Source organism: Salmo trutta, unplaced genomic scaffold, assembly GCF_901001165.1.
Source record: "Salmo trutta unplaced genomic scaffold, fSalTru1.1, whole genome shotgun sequence".
NCBI classification, from domain to species: Eukaryota; Metazoa; Chordata; class Actinopteri; order Salmoniformes; family Salmonidae; genus Salmo; species Salmo trutta.
This window is the reverse complement of record NW_021822827.1, coordinates 95,001-116,519: the sequence shown is the minus strand read 5'-3', so window position 1 is coordinate 116,519 and position 21,519 is coordinate 95,001. Positions and strand designations below refer to the sequence as shown.

General features: G+C 41.3%; 1 protein-coding gene across 3 annotated transcripts in view; it reads right to left on the bottom strand.

Annotated features, from left to right (window-relative positions):
• Positions 1 to 4,346: 4,346 nt before the first annotated feature.
• The window catches only part of LOC115185026 (caspase recruitment domain-containing protein 11), a 91,503-nt gene continuing 74,330 nt past the window's right edge, over positions 4,347 to 21,519 (bottom strand). For 2 of the 3 annotated variants that reach the window (XM_029745668.1, XM_029745669.1), the window contains exons 18-26: positions 21,141 to 21,268; positions 15,910 to 16,025; positions 13,707 to 13,791; positions 10,103 to 10,198; positions 9,517 to 9,634; positions 7,000 to 7,182; positions 6,795 to 6,919; positions 4,847 to 4,962; positions 4,347 to 4,567 (exon numbers count right to left, since the gene is read on the bottom strand). In XM_029745668.1, coding sequence (XP_029601528.1) covers positions 4,363 to 4,567; positions 4,847 to 4,962; positions 6,795 to 6,919; positions 7,000 to 7,182; positions 9,517 to 9,634; positions 10,103 to 10,198; positions 13,707 to 13,791; positions 15,910 to 16,025; positions 21,141 to 21,268 — 1,172 coding nt within the window. In that variant the 3' untranslated portion in view covers positions 4,347 to 4,362. Of the gene's footprint in view, positions 4,568 to 4,846; positions 4,963 to 6,794; positions 6,920 to 6,999; positions 7,183 to 9,516; positions 9,635 to 10,102; positions 10,199 to 13,706; positions 13,792 to 15,909; positions 16,026 to 21,140; positions 21,269 to 21,519 lie in introns of those variants that run through there. The other variant, XM_029745670.1, reaches the window with a different exon arrangement.

Below are 21,519 nucleotides of genomic sequence, written 5' to 3'. Positions count from 1 at the left end.
TAGAATAGAACATAATATAATAGAGTAGAATAGAACAATAGATAGAACAAAGCAGATAGAGTAGAACAAAATAGAATAGAGTAGAACAGAGTAAATAGAATAAAATGAGTAGAATAGAACATAATAGAATAGAGTAGAATAGAACAGAGATAACCAAGTAGAAATAGAGTAGAACAAAACAGAATAGAACAGAATGGAACAGAGTAGAGTAGAATAGAATAAAACAGAATAGAGTAGAACAGAATAGAACAAAGCAGAATAGAGTAGAACAGAATAGAACAAAGCAGAATAGAGTAGAATAGAACAAAACAGAATAGAACAGAATAGAGTAGAACAGAGTAGAACAAAGCCGAATAAAGTAGAACAGAATAGAACAAAGCAGAATAAGAACCGAATAGAGTAGAATGAATGGAACAGATAGAGTAGAACAGAATAGAACAAAGCAGAATAGAACAGAATAGAACAGAGTAGAACTAGATGGAACAGAATAGAGTAGAATAGAACAGAATAGAAACAAAGCAGAATAGAACAAAGCCGAATAAAGTAGAACAGAATAGAACAAAGCAGAATAGAATAGAATAGAACAGAATAGAGTAGAACAGAATAGAACAAAGCAATAGAACAAAGCCCGAATAAAGTAGAACAGAATAGAACAAGCAGAATAGAAATAGAACAGAATAGAGTAGAACAGAATAGAACAAAGCAGAATAGAGTAGAACAGATAGAACAAAGCCGAATAAAGTAGAACAGAATAGAACAAAGCAGAATAGAGTAGAATAGAATAGACAGAATAGAATAGAATAGAATGGAAAAGAATAGAATAGAATGGAACAGAATAGAGCAGAACAGATTCCAGTAGAATAGAGTCCACCACTGTGAGTGAGGTACATGTCTTTAATCAGAACCTATTCTATAACTGTTCACAACCAGGTCCACCCCAGTGTGGTGGTGTGTGTGTGTGATGTGTGTGGTGTGTGTGTGTGTGTGTGTGTGTGTGGGTGTGGTGTGTGGTGTGTGGTGTGTCAAGTCAAGAGTATTTGTCATATGCACAAGACTGCATGGTACGCTGTACAATAAATGCTTACTACAGGTCACCAATCAACAATGCAACATAATAATTAAATGCTTCAAATCACATTTTATTGGTCACATGGTTAGCAGATGTTATTGGTCCATACACATGGTTAGCAGATGTATTGGTCCATACACATGGTTAGCAGATGTTATTGGTCACATGGTTAGCAGATGTTATTGGTCCATACACATGGTTAGCAGATGTTATTGGTCCCATACACATGGTTAGCAGATGTATTGGTCCATACACATGGTTAGCAGATGTTATTGGTCACATGGTTAGCAGATGTTATTGGTCCATACACATGGTTAGCAGATGTTATTGGTCCATACACATGGTTAGCAGATGTTATTGGTCACATGGTTAGCAGATGTTATTGGTCCATACACATGGTTAGCAGATGTTATTGGTCACATGTTTAGCAGATGTTATTGGTCCATACACATGGTTAGCAGATGTTATTGGCCACATGGTTAGCAGATGTTATTGGTCACATGGTTAGCAGATGTTATTGGTCCATACACATGGTTAGCAGATGTTAATGCGAGTGTAGAGAAATGCTTGTGCTTCTAGTTCCAAACATGCAGTAATATCTAACAAGTAATCTACCAATTCCACAACAACTACCTAATACACACAAGTGTAAAGGAATGAATAAGAATATGTACATATAAATATATGGATGAGCGATGGGCCGAACAGCATAGGCAGATGCAGTAGATGGTATAGAGTACAGTATATACATATGAGATGAGTGATGCAGGGTATGTAAACATTATATAAAGTGCCATTGTTTAAGTGACTAGTGATACATTTATTACATCCAATTATTAATTATTAAAGTGGCTGTTGTTGAGTCTGTATATTGGCAGCAGCCACTCAATGTTAGTGATGGCTGTTTAACAGTCTGATGGCCTGGAGATAGAAGCTGTTTATCAGTCTCTCGGTCCCAGCTTTGATGCACCTGTACTGACCTCGCCTTCTGGATGACAGCGGGGTGAACAGGCAGTGGCTTGGGTGGTTGCTGTCCTTGATGATCTTTTTGGCCTTCCTGTGACATCGGGTGGTGTAGGTGTCCTGGAGGGCAGGTAGTTTGCCCCAGGTGATGCGTTGTGCAGACCTCACTACCCTCTGGAGAGCCTTCCGGTTGTGGGCGGAGCAGTTGCCGTACCAGGCGGTGATACAGCCCGACAGGATGCTCTCGATTGTGCATCTGTAAAAGTTTGTGAGTGTTTTTGGTGACAAGGCAAATTTCTTCAGCCTCCTGAGGTTGAAGAGGCGCTGTTGCGCCTTCTTCACCACGCTGTCTGTGTGGGTGGACCATTTCAGGTTGTCCGTGATGTGTACACAGAGGAACTTAAAACTCTCCACCTTCTCCACTGCTGTCCCGTCGATGTGGATAGGGAGGTGCTCCCTCTGCTGTTTCCTGAAGTCCACGATCATCTCCTTTGTTTTGTTGACGTTGAGTGTGAGGTTATTTTCCTGACACCACACTCCGAGGGCCCTCACCTCCTCCCTGTCAGCCGTCTCGTCATTAATGGTAATCAAGCCTACTACTGTTGTGTCGTCTGCAAACTTGATGATTGAGTTGGAGGCGTGCATGGCCACGCAGTCGTGGGTGAACAGGGAGTACAGGAGAGGGCTGAGAACGCACCCTTGTGGGGCCCCAGTGTTGAGGATCAGCGCAGTGGAGATGTTGTTTCCTACCCTCACCACCTGCGGGCGGCCCGTCAGGAAGTCCAGGACCCAGTTGCACAAGGCGGGGTCGAGACCCAGGGTCTAGAGCTTAATGACGAGTTTGGAGGGTACTATGGTGTTAAATGCTGAGCTGTAATCAATGAACAGCATTCTTACATAGGTATTCCTCTTGTCCAGATGGGTTTGTGATTGCGTCGTCCGTGGACCTATTGGGGCGGTAAGCGAATTGGAGTGGATCTAGGGTGTCAGGTAGGGTGGAGGTGATATGGTCCTTGACTAGACTCTCAAAGCACTTCATGATGACAGAAGTGAGTGCTACGAAGCGTTAGTCGTTTAGTTCAGTTACCTTAGCTTTCTTGGGAACAGGAACAATGGTGGCCATCTTGAAGCATGTGGGGACAGCAGACTGGGATAGGGATTGATTGAATATGTCCGTAAACACACCAGATAGCTGGTGTGCGCATGCTCTGAGGACGTGGCTGGGGATGCCGTCTGGGCCTGCAGCCTTGCGAGGGTTAACACGTTTAAATGTTTTACTCATGTTGGCTGCAGTGAAGGAGAGCCCGCAGGTTTTGGTAGCGGGCCGTGTCAGTGGCACTGTATTGTCCTCAAAGCGAGCAAAGAAGTTGTTAGTTTGTCTGGGAGCAAGGCATCGTTATCCGCGACGGGGCTGGTTTTTCTTTTGTAGTCCGTGATTGACTGTAGACCCTGCCACATACCTCTCGTGTCTGAGCCGTTGAATTGCGATTCTACTTTGTCTCTATACTCAGTTTTGCGTGAATGCTGCCATCAATCCACGGTTTCTGGTTGGGGAAGGTTTTAATATTCACCGTGGGTACCACATCACCGATGCACTTGCTAATAAACTCACTCACCGAATCAGCGTATTCATCAATGTTATCGTCCGATGCTATCCGGAACATATCCCAGTCGACGTGATCGAAGCAATCTTGAAGCGTGGAATCAGATTGGTCGGACCAGCGTTGAACAGACCTGAGCGCTGACTACAGCTTCACCCAATGTGACATAATAATGAAATGCTGACTACAGCTTCACCTATCAACAATTTAGTATTTTTTATTTTATTTAACCTTTATTTAACTAGGCAAGACAGTTAAAGAACAAATTGTTATTTACAATGACGGCCTACCCTGGCCAAACCAGGACGACGCTGGGCCAATTGTGCGTCGCCCTATTTGACTCCCAATTATTACGTGACATAATAAAAATAGGAGTAAATACGTTAAGAATAATACAAATTAGCTCAATGGAATAAAAAATACAGTCAATTTAGAAGAGCAAACAAAGTGAGGAATTACACAGAAATATACATTGGCTTTAAAAACACATTAAATACACATTAAATAGCAAAGTTGAGAGGCAGCCTGCAAAACGCATGCTATTCCCGGGGTCGCCATCTTGCATACCGTGTGTGTGTGTGTGTGTGTGAGGTGTGTGTGCATGCATTCATCTGTGTGTGTGTGTGTGTGTGTGTGTGTGTGTGTGTGTGTGTGTGTGTGTGTGAGGTGTGTGCATGCATTCATCTGTGTGTGAGGTGTGTGTGTGTGAGGTGTGTGTGTGTGTGTGTGTTACAGCAGGTCTTGCTCCACCCAGACAGTCTTCCTCTGTTCCTCCTGGATTCTGTCTTTCACCACTCTGATGAGGTCATCAGGCCCAGCCCATTCCTCAGGCTCCAGACACGCATAGAGACACGGGACGCTTTCCAGCTCTCTCTCTCTGCTCCGACACACTCTGACAAACTCCTCCTCACTGTCCACACGCAGGGGCAGCTTCCTGTTGGAGACAGAGGTCAGGGGTTAGAGGTGAGGGGTTAGGAACACTCTCCAGCTCTCTCTCTCTGCTGCGACACACTCTGACAAACTCCTCCTCACTGTCCACACGCAGGGGCAGCTTCCTGTTGGAGACAGAGGTCAGGGGTTCGAGGTGAGGGGTTAGGAACACTCTCCAGCTCTCTCTCTCTGCTCCGACACACTGACAAACTCCTCCTCACTGTCCACACGCAGGGGCAGCTTCCTGTTGGAGACAGAGGTCAGGGGTTAGAGGTGAGGGTACCTTAGCTTCCTGATGTTCTTGTCACAGATCTTGATGTGGATGATGATTGGGTAGATCTCTCTCCTCAGCAGGTCTTTAACACAGCTCACGTCAGCCTCCATCAAACAGTGTTTACCCTGCACACAATAGACCTGGGATCAAATACTATTCCAAATATCTCAATTACTTTCACATACATTTACAAATGAACAAGTGATTGAATATTGGAATGTACTTGGAAATACACTTGGGAAAGTATTGGCATGTATTTGAAAATACTAAAATACACTGATTTTAAATCCACTCAGGTTTCTGGAAGGCTACCCATGTGCTCCCTCTCTAGAAAGGTGGTGACACCTGGGTAATGATCTCCTGGTCTCTAAACTGTCTTGTCTCTCAGGTTTCTGGAAGGCTGCCCATGTGCTCCCTCTCTAGAAAGGTGGTGACACCTGGGTAATGATCTCCTCATCTCTAAACTGAACATTTTAGAATCTTCAATCAACAGCTTAGATCTTTTCTAGCTTCAAAATGTGCTTGAGTTGTGGCTGAACAAGGACATGGTAAATATACATCTAGCTGTTTTTTCTGTACATTGGCTGGTAATCTACACTTAGATTTGACTTGATTCAATTGTTTTGTTTATAAAGCCCTCTTGTGCAAACTTCCGCCATACCTTACTTCATTGTTAAATTAGTGACATACGAGTCACCAGACCTGATCACAGGGATGGTTAACCTGTTAGGGTTAGGGGGCAGTATTTACACGGCCCACCTACCCTAGAGAGGTTAACTACAGAATTAGGGGAATATGCTTTGTTTTTTTGCACCTGTGTATAGAATTATCAAATTAAATAAAATTAAACATTTTGGTCGCATACACATGTTTAGCAGATGTTATTGCAGAGCTCTCTGCACCTTGATGCTCCGGGGCCTCCAGGGCAGTTCCAGTAGTTAATGGAGGACCTCAATTACATTTACATTTAAGTCATTTAGCAGACGCTCTTCTCCAGAGCGACTTACAAATTGGTGCATTCACCTTATGATATCCAGTGGAACAACCACTTTACAATAGTGCATCTAAATCTTTTAGGGGGGGGGGGGTTAGAAGGATTACTTTATCCTATCCCAGGTATTCCTTAAAGAGGTGGGGTTTTCAGGTGTCTCCGGAAGGTGGTGATTGACTCCGCTGTCCTGGCGTCGTGAGGGAGCTTGTTCCACCATTGGGGTGCCAGAGCAGCGAACAGTTTTGACTGGGCTGAGCGGGAACTGTGCTTCCTCAGAGGTAGGGAAGAATGATCTGCAGAGCTCTCTGCACCTTGATGCTCTGGGGCCTCCAGGGCAGTTCAAGTAGTTAATGGAGGACCTCAATGGAATGATCTGCAGAGCTCTCTGCACCTTGATGCTCCGGGGCCTCCAGGGCAGTTCAAGTAGTTAATGGAGGACCTCAATGGAATGATCTGCAGAGCTCTCTGCACCTTGATGCTCCGGGGCCTCCAGGGCAGTTCAAGTAGTTAATGGAGGACCTCAATGGAATGATCTGCAGAGCTCTCTGCACCTTGATGCTCCGGGGCCTCCAGGGCAGTTCAAGTAGTTAATGGAGGACCTCAATGGAATGATCTGCAGAGCTCTCTGCACCTTGATGCTCCGGGGCCTCCAGGGCAGTTCAAGTTGTTCAACTACTGAACAACCGATTGGCATGTGTGTTTTTCTGTTGTTCATTTGAAAAGCAAGATTTCAGTCTTGGAGGTTTCCTGACCGATTCTGCGTTTGGTTAATGATGTTTGTCCCTCTTGAGCCACTGTAGATGCAGAAACCTCATTGTTGAGGAATGTGTTTGCTTTTTAAGTTGCTGGTAATATTGTATGGTAAATTGCGTTGTATTGGAAAAGAGGTCTTGGTCTCAATGGGACTCCCTGCTAAAATAAAGGTTCTACAAAAAGAAATCAGGCAAGATGTAAAAGAGTATGTACCTTCGCAGCTACAGCCTCGATGTTCTCCGGAGAGACAACCTCGTAGGTGTTGGTGTTTTTCTCTCTGGAGGAGATGATGGGTTCAATCCTCTGTCTCATTAAGAACTCTTCTTTAGTTAGGACATCTGGAATACATTACCTTTAATATAATATAACAGAATCATATTAAACACACACACACACACACACACACACACAACCGGACCTGGTTTGCAGATGTTGAAGTCCATGGCGCCGCCCATGTTGAGTATCTTCTGTATAATGGTCCGGGCCAGACTGTTTGGACTGATCAGAACCGGCCTTTTCCTCTGGACCCGCTGGGGGTTGACTAGGCTGTACGGAACCAGGTTCACACTCCTACTCACATCACTGTATGGGTCTGCACAGTCTTCACACACACACACACACACATATATATATAAAATCACTATATGGGTCTGCACAGTCTTCACACACAAACACACACACACACTGTAAAGGGTACATGTTGGGTGTATAATAATATACAGTGATTTTATATATATATATATATACAGTTGAAGTCGGAAGTTTACATACACTTAGGTCGGAGTCATTAAAACTCATTTTTCAACCACTCCACAAATTTCTTGTTAACAAACTATAGTTTTGGCAAGTCGGTTAAGACATCTACTTTGTGCATGACACAAGTAATTTTTCCAACAATTGTTTACAGGCAGATTACTTCAAATCAAATCACATTTATTTATATAGCCCTTCGTATATCAGCTGAAATCTCAAAGTACTGTACAGAAACCCAGCCTAAAACCCCAAACAGCAAGCAATGCATGTGAAAGAAGCACGGTGGCTAGGAAAAACTCCCTAGGAAAACTCCCTAGAAAGGCCAAAAACCTAGGAAGAAACCTAGAGAGGAACCAGGCTATGAGGGGTGGCCAGTCCTCTTCTGGCTGTGCCGGGTGGATATTATAACAGAACATGGTCAAGATGTTAAAATGTTCATAAATTACCAGCATGGTCAAATAATAATAATCATAGTAGTTGTCGAGGGTGCAACAAGCACGTCCGGTGAACAGGTCAGGGTTCCGTAGCCGCAGGCAGAACAGTTGAAACTGGAGCAGCAGCATGGCCAGGTGGACTGGGGACAGCAAGGAGTCATCATGCCAGGTCATCATTACTTCACTTATAATTCACTGTGTCACAATTCCAGTGGGTCAGAAGTTTACATACACTAAGTTGACTGTGCCTTTAAACAGCTTGGAAAATTCCAGAAAATTACATCATGGCTTTAGAAGCTTCTGATAGGCAAATTGACATCATTTGATTCAATTTGAGGTGTAGCTGTGGATGTATTGCAAGGCCTACCTTCAAACTCAGTGCCTCTTTGCTTGACATCATGGGAAAATCAAAAGAAATCAACCAAGACCTCAGAAAAAAAATTGTAGTCCTCCACAAGTCTGGTTCATCCTTGGGAGCAATTCCCAAACGCCTGAAGGTACCACGTTCATCTGTACAAACAATAGTACGCAAGTATAAACATGGGACCACACAGCCGTCATACCGCTCAGGAAGGAGACGGGTTCTGTCCTAGAGATGAATGTACTTTGGTGTGCGAAAAGTGCAAATCAATCCCAGAACAACATCAAAGGACCTTGTGAAGATGCAGGAGGAAACAGGTACAAAAGTATCTATTTCCACAGTAAAATGAGTCCTATATCGACATAACCTGAAAGGCCGCTCAGCAAGGAAGAAGCCACTGCTCCAAAACCGCCATAAAAAAGCCAGACTACGGTTTACAACTGCACATGGGGACAAAGATCGTACTTTTTGGAGAGATGTCCTCAGGTCTGATGAAACAAAAATAGAACTGTTTGGCCATAATGACCATCTTTATGTTTGGAGGAAAAAGGGGGAGGTTTGCAAGCCGAAGAACACCATCCCAACCGTGAAGCACGGGGGTGGCAGCATCATGTTGTGGGGGTGCTTTGCTGCAGGAGGGACTGGTACCCTTCACAAAATAGATGGCATCATGAGGAGGAACATTATGTGGATGTATTGAAGCAACATCTCAAGACATCAGTCAGGAAGTTAAAGCTTGGTCACAAATTAGTCTTCCAAATGGACAATGACCCCAAGCATACTTTCAAAGTTGTGGCAAAATGGCTTAAGGACAACAAAGTCAAGGTTTTGGAGTGGCCATCACAAAGCCCTGACCTCAATCCTATAGAACATTTGTGGGCAGAACTGAAAAAGCGTGTGCGAGCAAGGAGGTCTACAAACCTGACTCAGTTACACCAGCTCTGTCAGGAGGAATGGGCCAAAATTCACTCAACTTATTGTGGGAAGCTTGTGGAAGGCTACTCGACATGTTTGACCCAGGTTAAACAATTTAAAGGCAATGCTACCAAATACTAATTGAGTGTATGTAAACTTCTGATCCACTGGGAATGTGATGAAAGAAATAAAAGCTGAAATAAATCATTCTCTCTACTTTTATTCTGACATTTCACATTCTTAAAATGAAGTGGTGATCCTAACTGACCTAAGACAGGGGATTTTTACTAGGATTAAATGTCAGGAATGGTGAAAAACTGAGTTTAAATCTATTTGGCGACGGTGTATGTAAACTTCCGTGTGTGTCTCACCCACCTGTCTCAGTGTTTTCGAAGCCTGGTTTGGGCAGCGTGTATGGTGTAGAGTGTAGGGTGTAGGGTGTAGTGTGTAGGGTGCAGGGTGCAGGTCTTACCTTCCTGTCTGAGGGTTTCGAAGCCTGGTCTCGGCAGCGATGGGTTTCCTGAGCTCACGATGCGAACACGCTCACTGCTGTTCATACGTTTATACTTATTATCCACCCTGCTGACAAACTACACAGAGATATACACACTATTATCCACCCTGCTGACAAACTACACAGATATACACACGCTATTATCCACCCTGCTGACAAACTACACAGATATACACACACTATTATCCACCCTGCTGACAAACTACACAGAGATACACACTATTATCCACCCTGCTGACAAACTACACAGAGATACACACACTATTATCCACCCTGCTGACAAACTACACAGAGATACACACACTATTATCCACCCTGCTGACAAACTACACAGAGATACACACACTATTATCCACCCTGCTGACAAACTACACAGAGATATATACACACACACACACACACACACACTGCAATTTAACTCTGGAAATGTGTGTGTGTGGGGGGGGTATGTCTGTATATGTGTGTGTGTATGTGGGTGTGTGTGGGGGGGGGTGTGTACGTGTGTGTGTGTGTGTGTGTGTGTGTGTGTGTGTGTGTGTGTTACCTGTAGTATCTGTGTGATGAAGACGCTGGCTCTGGACATGCGAGGGCTGGATTTGGGGTCTGTGGACAGGCTGGACTCTTCAGGCTGTAAACTGTTCTACACAACATAAACAACAACAATATCAACAACAGCAACACATGTTGTCAACAACACAGGGAGCTCAACAACAAGACAGTTCAACGTGTTTACATGTAGTTAGTTCACGGTTAGGGGTATTAAAGGGTTAAGGTTAGGGTTATTAAAGGGTTAAGGTTAGGGTTATTAAAGGGTTAAGGTTAGGGTTATTAAAGGGTTAAGGTTAGGGTTATCAAAGGGTTAAGGTAAGGGTTATTAAAGGGTTAAGGTTAGGGTTATTAAAGGGTTAAGGTTAGGGTTATTAAAGGGTTAGGGGTATTAAAGGGTTAAGGTTAGGGTTATTAAAGGGTTAAGGTTAGGGTTATTAAAGGGTTAAGGTTAGGGTTATTAAAGGGTTAAGGTTAGGGTTATTAAAGTGTTAAGGTTAGGGTTATTAAAGGGTTAAGGTTAGGGTTATTAAAGGGTTAGGGTTAGGGTTATTAAAGGGTTAGGGTTATTAAAGGGTTAAGGTTAGGGTTATTAAAGGGTTAAGGTTAGGGTTATTAAAGGGGTTAGGGTTATTAAAGGGTTAAGGTTAGGGTTATTAAAGGGTTAAGGTTAGGGTTATTAAAGGGTTAGGGGTATTAAAGGGTTAAGGTTAGGGTTATTAAAGGGTTAAGGTTAGGGTTATTAAAGGGTTAGGGTTAGGGTTATTAAAGGGTTAGGGTTATTAAAGGGTTAAGGTTAGGGTTATTAAAGGGTTAAGGTTAGGGTTATTAAAGGGTTAGGGTTATTAAAGGGTTAAGGTTAGGGTTATTAAAGGGTTAAGGTTAGGGTTATTAAAGGGTTAGGGGTATTAAAGGGTTAAGGTTAGGGTTATTAAAGGGTTAAGGTTAGGGTTATTAAAGTGTTAAGGTAAGGGTTATTAAAGGGTTAAGGTTAGGGTTATTAAAGGGTTAAGGTTAGGGTTATTAAAGGGTTAGGGTTATTAAAGGGTTAAGGTTGGGGTTACTAAAGGGTTAAGGTTAGGGTTATTAAAGGGTTAAGGTGAGGGTTATTAAAGGATTAAGGTTAGGGTTATTAATGGGTTAGGGGTATTAAAGGGTTAAGGTTAGGGTTATTAAAGGGTTAAGGTTAGGGTTATTAAAGGGTTAAGGTTAGGGATATTAAAGGGTTAAGGTTAGGGTTATTAAAGGGTTAAGGTTAGGGGTATTAAAGGGTTAAGGTTAGGGGTATTAAAGGGTTAAGGTTAGGGTTATTAAAGGGTTAAGGTAAGGGTTATTAAAGGGTTAAGGTTAGGGGTATTAAAGGGTTAAGGTTAGGGTGATTAAAGGGTTAAGGTTAGGGTTATTAAAGGTTAGGGGTATTAAAGGGTTAAGGTTAGGGTTATTAAAGGGTTAGGGGTATTAAAGGGTTAAGGTTAGGGTTATTAAAGGGTTACGGTAAGGGTTATTAAAGGGTTAAGGTTAGAGTTATTAAAGGGTTAGGGGTATTAAAGGGTTAAGGTTAGGGGTATTAAAGGGTTAGGGGTATTAAAGGGTTAAGGTTAGGGTTATTAAAGGGTTAAGGTTTGGGGTATTAAAGGGTTAAGGTTAGGATTATTAAAGGGTTAAGGTTAGGGTTATTAAAGTGTTAAGGTTAGGGTTATTAAAGGGTTAAGGTTAGGGTTATTAAAGGGGTAAGGTTAGGGTTATTAAAGGGTTAAGGTTAGGGTTATTAAAGGGTAAGGTTAGGGGTATTAAAGGGTTAAGGTTAGGGTTATTAAAGGGTTAAGGTTAGGGTTATTAAAGGGTTAAGGTTAGGGTTATTAAAGGGTTTAAGGTTAAGGTTATTAAAGGGTTAAGGTTAGGGTTATTAAAGGGTTTAAGGTTAGGGATATTAAAGGGTTAAGGTTAGGGTTATTAAAGGGTTAAGGTTAGGGGTATTAAAGGGTTAAGATTAGGGTTATTAAAGGGTTAAGGTTAGGGTTATTAAAGGGTTAAGGTTAGGGGTATTAAAGGGTTAAGGTTAGGGTTATTAAAGGGTTAAGGTTAGGGTTATTAAAGGTTAAGGGTTAGGGTTATTAAAGGGTTAGGGGTATTAAAGGGTTAAGGTTAGGGTTATTAAAGGGTTAAGGTTAGGGTTATTAAAGTGTTAAGGTAAGGGTTATTAAAGGGTTAAGGTTAGGGTTATTAAAGGGTTAAGGTTAGGGTTATTAAAGGGTTAAGGTTAGGGTTATTAAAGGGTTAAGGTTAGGGTTATTAAAGGGTTAAGGTTAGGGTTATTAAAGGGTTAAGGTTGGGGTTACTAAAGGGTTAAGGTTAGGGTTATTAAAGGGTTAAGGTGAGGGTTATTAAAGGATTAAGGTTAGGGTTATTAATGGGTTAGGGGTATTAAAGGGTTAAGGTTAGGGTTATTAAAGGGTTAAGGTTAGGGTTATTAAAGGGTTAAGGTTAGGGATATTAAAGGGTTAAGGTTAGGGTTATTAAAGGGTTAAGGTTAGGGGTATTAAAGGGTTAAGGTTAGAGTTATTAAAGGGTTAAGGTTAGGGGTATTAAAGGGTTAAGGTTAGGGGTATTAAAGGGTTAAGGTTAGGGGTATTAAAGGGTTAAGGTTAGGGTTATTAAAGGGTTAAGGTTAGGGTTATTAAAGGGTTAAGGTTGGGGTATTAAAGGGTTAAGGTTAGGATTATTAAAGGGTTAAGGTTAGGGTTATTAAAGGGTTAAGGTTAGGGTTATTAAAGGGTTAAGGTTAGGGTTATTAAAGGGTTATTAAGGTTAGGTAAGGTTAAGGTTAGGGTTATTAAAGGGTTAAGGTTAGGGTTATTAAAGGGTTAAGGTTAGGGTTATTAAAGGGTTAAGGTAAGGGTTATTAAAGGGTTAAGGTTAAGGTTATTAAAGGGTTAAGGTTAGGGTTATTAAAGGGTTAAGGTTAGGGTGATTAAAGGGTTAAGGTTAGGGTTATACAGGCTGCTAGTTAGGGGTTAGTTGGCTAGTTAGTACCCTGAGGTTATGCAGGCTGCTAGTTAGTTAGGGGTAAGTTGGCTAGTTAGTTAGGGTCTAGTTAGTACCCTGAGGTTATGCAGGCTGCTAGATAGTTAGGGGTTAGTTGTCTAGTTAGTTAGGGGCTAGTTAGTACCCTGAGGTTATGCAGGCTGCTAGTTAGGGGTTAGTTGTCTAGTCAGTTAGGGGCTAGTTAGTACCTAGAGGTTATGCAGGTTGCTAGTTAGGGGTTAGTTGTCTAGTTAGTTAGGGGCTAGTTAGTACCCTGAGGTTATGCAGGCTGCTAGTTAGGGGTTAGTTGTATAGTTAGTTAGGGGCTAGTTAGTACCCTGAGGTTATGCATTCTGCTAGTTAGTTAGGGGTTAGTTGTCTAGTTAGTTAGGGGCTAGTTAGTATCCTGAGGTTATGCAGGCTGCTAGTTAGTTAGGGGCTAGTTAGTACCCTGAGGTTATGCAGGCTGCTAGTTAGGGGTTAGTTGTCTAGTTAGTTAGGGGCTAGTTAGTACCCTGAGATTATGCAGGCTGCTAGTTAGGGGTTAGTTGTCTAGTTAGTTAGGGGCTAGTTAGTACCTTGAGGTTGCGCAGGCTCTCATTCTCCTCTCTTCCTCCTCGACACACCAGCTTCTGCATCTTTACCAGGAGCAGCTGCTGGGCCCTGTAGATCACACACACACACACACACACACACACACACACACACACACACACACACACACACACACACACACACACACACACAGTTCAGTGGTGATCTATATTGGTTGCTAGTCTGATGTTGTATCCAGCTCATGGATCAGTATTTGAAAGTATTCATCTGGTATTCTGTAGTAGTCTGTAGTACTGTGTAGTAGTATGAAATAGTCTGTAGTAATCTGTAGTAGTCTGTAGTACTGTGTAGTAGTATGTATAGTCTGTAGTAATCTGTAGTAGTATATAGTAGTCTGTAGTACTGTGTAGTAGTATGTAATAGTCTGTAGTAATCTGTAGTAGTATATAGTAGTCTGCAGTACTGTGTAGTAGTATGGAATAGTCTGTAGTAATCTGTAGTAGTCTGTAGTACTGTGTAGTAGTATGGAATAGTCTGTAGTAATCTGTAGTAGTCTGTAGTACTGTGTAGTAGTATGGAATAGTCTGTAGTAATCTGTAGTAGTCTGTAGTACTGTGTAGTAGTATGTAATAGTCTGTAGTAATCTGTAGTAGTATATAGTAGTCTGTAGTACTGTGTAGTAGTATGTAATAGTCTGTAGTAATCTGTAGTTGTATATAGTAGTCTGTAGTACTGTGTAGTAGTATGTAATAGTCTGTAGTAATCTGTATTAGTATATAGTAATCTGTAGTACTGTGTAGTAGTATGTAATAGTCTGTACTAGTCTGTAGTAGTATATAGTAGTCTGTAGTACTGTGTAGTAGTATGTAATAGTCTGTACTAGTCTGTAGTAGTCTGTAGTACTGTGTAGTAGTATGTAATAGTCTGTACTAGTCTGTAGTAGTCTGTAGTACTGTGTAGTAGTATGTAATAGTCTGTACTAGTCTGTAGTAGTCTGTAGTACTGTGTAGTAGTATGTAATAGTCTGTACTAGTCTGTATTAGTCTGTACTAGTCTGTAGTACTGTGTAGTAGTATGTAATAGCAGTCTGTATTTACCGTGAGTAAGAGGGGATGGTGGTATTCTGTAGTAGTCTGTAGTACTGTGAAGTAGTATGTAATAGTCTGTAGTAGTCTGTAGTAGTCTGTAGTACTGTGTAGTAGTATGTAATAGTCTGTAGTGGTCTGTAGTACTGTGTAGTAGTATGTAATAGCAGTCTGTATTTACCGTGAGTAAGAGGGGATGGTGGTATTCTGTAGTAGTCTGTAGTACTGTGTAGTAGTATGTAGTAGTCTGTAGTAGTCTGTAGTACTGTGTAGTAGTATGTAATAGCAGTCTGTATTTACCGTGAGTAAGAGGGGATGGTGGTATTCTGTAGTAGTCTGTAGTACTGTGTAGTAGTATGTAATAGTCTGTAGTAGTCTGTAGTAGTCTGTAGTACTGTGTAGTAGTATGTAATAGTCTGTAGTAGTCTGTAGTAGTCTGTAGTACTGTGTAGTAGTATGTAATAGCAGTCTGTATTTACCGTGAGTAAGAGGGGATGGTGGTATTCTGTAGTAGTCTGTAGTACTGTGAAGTAGTATGTAATAGTCTGTAGTAGTCTGTAGTAGTCTGTAGTACTGTGTAGTAGTATGTAGTAGTCTGTCGTAGTCTGTAGTACTGTGTAGTAGTATGTAGTAGTCTGTAGTAGTCTGTAGTACTGTGTAGTAGTATGTAATAGCAGTCTGTATTTACCGTGAGTAAGAGGGGATGGTGGTATTCTGTAGTAGTCTGTAGTATGTAGTAGTCTGTAGTGGTCTGTAGTACTGTGTAGTAGTATGTAATAGCAGTCTGTATTTACCGTGAGTAAGAGGGGATGGTGGTATTCTGTAGTAGTCTGTAGTACTGTGTAGTAGTCTGTAGTAGTCTGTAGTGCTGTGTAGTACTGTGTAGTAGTATGTAATAGCAGTCTGTATTTACCGTGAGTAAGAGGGGATGGTGGTATTCTGTAGTAGTCTGTAGTACTGTGTAGTAGTCTGTAGTAGTCTGTAGTGCTGTGTAGTAGTATGTAATAGCAGTCTGTATTTACCGTGAGTAAGAGGGGATGGTGGTATTCTGTAGTAGTCTGTAGTACTGTGTAGTAGTATGTAGTAGTCTGTCGTAGTCTGTAGTACTGTGTAGTAGTATGTAATAGCAGTCTGTATTTACCGTGAGTAAGAGGGGATGGTGCCTTTTTCCGGTAGGTCGGTTCCAGAGTAGGGTTCGACCCGGGAGCAAAGCCACTCCCACTTCCCCTGGTGCATCGTGTCCAGGACATGGACCACCTTAATCAATCAATCAACCAATCAGGTAATACCTTAATCAATCAATCAACCAATCAAATAATACGCTAATCAATCAACCAAACAATAAATCAACCAATCACTCAATCAACCTATCAACCGATCAATCGATCAACCAATCAGGTAATACGTTAATCAATCAACCAAACAATAAATCAACCAATCACTCAATCAACCTGTCAACCGATCAACCAATCAATCAATCAATCATTAATTCAATAAATTAATCAACCAATCATCCAACCAATTAATCAAACAATAAATTAACCAAACAAACAACCAATCAACCCTAACCCCTAACCCCTAGCCCCTAACCTCTAACCCTAGCCCCTAACCCCTAGCCCCTAACCCTAACCTCTAACCCCTAACAACAACAGCACGATAATAACAGGTACCTCATTACATATTGTAGATTGATGTACCTCATCACAAAGCACATATTGTAGATAATGGCGTGTATATATATTTTGTATATATATATATATATATACAGTACCGGTCAAAAGTTTTAGAACACCTACTCATTCAAGGGTTTCTCTTTATTTTTACTATTTTCTACATTGTAGAATAATAGTGAAGACATCAAAACTATGAAATAACACATATGGAATCAAGTAGTAACCAAAAAAAGTGTTAAACAAATCAAAATATATTTTATATTTAAGATTCTTCAAATAGCCACTATTTGCCTTGATGACAGCTTTGCACACTCTTGGCATTCTCTCAACCAGCTTCACGAGGTAGTCACCTGGAATGCATTTCAATTAACAGGTGTGCCTTGTTAAAAGTTTATTTGTGGAATTACTTTCCTTCTTAATGTGTTTGAGCCAATATGTTGTGTTGTGACAAGGTAGGGGTGTTGTACAGAAGATAGCCCTATTTGGTAAAAGACCAAGTCCATACTATGGCAAGAACATCTCAAATAAGCAAAGAGAAATGGAAACTTTGGAATTTTCTTCAAATGCAGTCGCAAAAACCATCAAGAGCAATGAAGAAACTGGCTCTCATGAGGACCACCACAGGAATGGAAGACCCAGAGTTACCTCTAAGTTCATTAGAGTTACCAGCCTCAGAAATTGCAGGCCAAATAAATGGCTCACAGAGTTCAAGTAACAGACACATCTCAACATCAACTGTTCAGAGGAGACTGCGTGGATCAGGCCTTCATGGTCAAATTTCTGCAAAGAAACCACTACTAAAGGACACCAATAATAAGAAGAGACTTGCTTGGGCCAAGAAACATGAGCAATGGACATTAGACCAGTGAAAGTTTGTCCTTTGGTCTGGAGTCCAAATTTGAGATTTTTGGTTCCAACCGCCGTGTCTTTGTGAGACGCGGTGTGGGTGAAGGAATACCCTCAAATTAAAGCTGACAGTCTGACCTTTAACCTCATAGTCATTGTATCATATCAAATCCAAAGTGGTGGAATACAGAGCCAATACAACAACAACATGTCACTGTTCCAATACTTCTGGAGCTCGCTGTATACAGAGCCTTCAGAAAGTACTCATACCCCTTGACTTATTCCACATTGTGTTACAGCCTGAATTCAAAATGAATTCAATATTTTTTTCCTCTCACTCTGTCACATCCTGACCAGTAATAGGGGTTATTGGTTATTGTAGTTTGGTCAGGACATGGCAGGGGTGTGTTTGTTTAGAGTGTTTCGGGGTTTGTTGGGCTATGTTCTGTTTTGAGAGGGGTGTTTGTTTAGAGTGTTTCGGGGTTTGTTGGGTTATGTTCTAGTATGTCTATTTCTATGTGGTGTTTGTTGGGTTGACCTTCAATTGGAAGCAGCTGCTCCTAGTTGCTTCTAATTGAAGGTCCTATTTAAGAGGGGTGTTTTCTGTGGGATTTTGTGGGTAGTTGTTTCTTGTTTAGCTGTGTGCCTGACAAGACTGTTATCGTCGTTGTTTTTGTATACGTGTGTTTTGTTTCGGTTTTTCCTTCTTTCTGCCATTAAAAAAGAAGATGAGTATACACATTCCCGCTGCGTTTTGGTCTGATCCTTACGACACCCATGACACACTCATCTACACACAATACTCCATAATGACAAAGGGAAAACATGTTTTTAGAAAATGTTGCTAATTTATTGAAAATTAAACACAGAAATATCTAATTTCCATGACTATTCACACCCCTGAGTCAATACTTTGTAGAAGCACCTTTGGCAGCGATTACACCTGTGGGCATTTCTGGGTCTCTTAAGAGCTTTCCACACCTGGATTGTGCATCATTTGCTCGTTGTTCTTTTCAGAATTCTTCTCTGTCAAATTGGTTGTTGATTTTTGCTAGACAACTATTTTCAGGTCTTGCCGTAGATCTACTGTCTTCTTGGTAAGCAACTACAGTGTAGATTTGGCCGTGTGTTTTAAGTTATTGTCCTGCTGAAAGGTGGATTAATCTCCCAGCAGCTGGTGGAAAACAGACTGAACCAGGTTTCCCTCTAGGATTTTACCTGTGCTCAGCTAAATTATTTTTATCCTGAAAAATCCCCGGTCCTTAACGATTACAAGCGTACCTATAACATGATGCAGCCACCACTACGCTTGAAAATATGGTACTCAGTAATGTGTTGTATTCAATTTGCCCTAAACATAACACTGTGTATTCAGGACAACAAGTTACTTGCTTTGCCAAAAAAAAATTCAGTATTACTTTAGTGCCTTGTTGCAAAAAACACACATTTTTTTTGAATATTTTGTATTCTGTACAGGCTTTCTTCTTTTCACACTGTCAATTAGGTTAGTATTGTGGAGTAACTACAACAGTTTTCTCCTATCACAGCCATTAAACTCTGTAACTGTTTTAAAGTCACCGTTGGTCTCATGTTGAAATCCCTGAGCGGTTTCCTTCCTCTCTGGTAACTGAGTTAGGAAGGACGACTCTATCTTTGTAGTGACTGGGTGTATTGATACACCATCCAAAGTGTAATTAATAACTTCAACATGTTCAAAGGGATATTCAATGTCTGCTTAAATTTTTTTACCTATTTACCAATAGGTGCTCTTCTTTGCGAGGAATTGGAAAACATCCCTGGTCTTTGTGTTGAATCTGTCTTTGAAATTCACTGTTCGACTGAGGGACCTTATGGATAATTGTATGTGTGGGGTACAGAACTGAGGTATTCATTGAAAAATCATGTTAAACACTATTATTGCACACAGAGTGAGTCCATGCAACTTTTTGTGTGACTTGTTAAGCACATTTTTACTCCTGAACTTATTTAGGCTTGACATAACAAAGGAGTTAAATACTTATTGACTCAAGACATTTCAGCTTTTACATTTTGATTCCTTTGAAAAATGAATTTGGAAATAAATTTGGAAATTTGGAAATAAATCCCAATTTAATCAATTTTCAATTCAAGCCATAAATTCAAGCCGTAACACAAGAAAATTTACAAAAAGTCAAAGGGTGTGAATACTTTCTGAAGGCACTGTATATTTCCACACTATGAGGTTGGAATAATACTGTGAAATTGTGAAAATTATGATAATGCACTATTAGTGTAAGAGCTGTGTCATGGCTCTCGGTCCTGAGTGAGGATCAAAGATAGCCCCACCCCCCTCCCACCAGAGAGGAAGAGGGGGAGTGCGGACGGTTCTAGGACTTTAACGACCGGTCGTAAACTTTCTCTCTCTGGACCTGCAGTATGGAGAAGTCAAAAATCCTTTGACTGTAGAGAGAGAATCTGCCGCCAAAACTCCAAAATCCAAAAGTGGATAATCAAACAATATTTCCAACATAAAGAATGTGGGAAATGGTTGGTGGGGATCCAAACAATAAATCCTGTCAAAAGTTTATTGTTTTGTGATATCATTAAGGACAGTATAACTAAATAACTGTAACTATACAAATGTATACGACCCAGTTATCAGATTTACATCTAATTGTTGTAAAACTTATATGATTAAATATGAAACTATTTTTGAGAAGATTAAATGTTATTTTAGCCTTCTAAATTAGATTGAAAAAATTCATAAAAACTTTGGCCAAGTCAGTAACCATGCCCACATGAGCACAGACATTGTGGCAATGTGATGGAACTGCCCTCCAAGCGAGTGCATAAAAGGACTGGTAACTAAATTTACATTAGACCAGAAAGCGTGGAGCGGTGGCTACAAGTTGAAATGGTTGCAATTTAAATACAGACCAGCGTGACCGACAGCGTGAGCTGAATGTTATGAAATGGTAAGACCCTCTGAAACTCAACAGAGAAGAAGAAGACTAGACTAAGACATGCACCGCCTGCAGCTCTGCATGTAATGTAGTCTAGGAAACTCGACCGAAGACGAGAAAATTACATTTCCGTCTCAACACTGTGCGTCTGATGTATCCAGTCTAGTGAACACTCAGAGACAAAGATTCCTACTACAACTGAGGACATTGTGACCTCTGGTGGACAACCAGAGACTTACACAACCAGAGACTTTCTGTCGAACTATTCGTCACAGACGGATCGATTAGTTTCAACAGAGAGACGACAAAGACATCTAAGCGTAAATATATGTTGCACTTCTAAATCCGAATGAGCGGTTGTCAGGGTGCTAAATATTAATATTTACAGTGAGCGTATCATTCAACTGTACGTACGATAGTTGAATTCCTTTGTCTCTCCTTCTCCCGCTCTTTCTTTCCCCACCTCTTTCATTGTGTAACAAGCCGTCATATAGGGTAAGTCCACTAGGGACTTTTCATTGTGTAACCAGCCGTCATATAGGGTAAGTCCACTAGGGACTTTTCATTGTGTAACCAGCCGTCATATAGGGTTAGTCCACTAGGGACTTTTCATTGTGTAACAAGCCGTCATATCGGGTTTGTCCACTAGGGACTTTTCATTGTGTAACCAGCCGTCATATAGGGTTAGTCCACTAGGGACTTTTCATTGTGTAACAAGCCGCCATATCGGGTTAGTCCACTAGGGACTTTTCATTATGTAACCAGCCGTCATATAGCTGTAAGTCTCTCTGGATAAGAGCGTCTACTAAATGACAGGGTCAGCAGGTACCTCATCACAGAGCAGACTCAGGGAGCAGGTGTCTGATTGGCCAAAGATGTTGAAGTTGATTCTGAACAGGGTCAGCAGGTACCTCGTCACATAGCAGGCTCAGGGAGCAGGTGTCTGATTGGCCAGAGATGTTGAAGTTGATTCTGATGTAGAATGAGTCTCCTGACGTCACTGTTCCCTCCGATAGATCACTCTGCAGCCGCCGGTACCCTGCACACACACACGCACGCACGCACGCACGCATGCACACACACACACACACACACACACACACACACACACACACACACACACACACACACAATAGATTGGACAATGTTTTTTATCTGTTTGAAGCCTGAGAATAAAGTGAGGTGTCCAGAACAGATGCAGATAAAACCACCACTTCGATGGTGTTAGGGGATTTACAATGGTGTTAGGGGATTTATAATGGTGTTAGGGGATTTATAATGGTGTTAGGG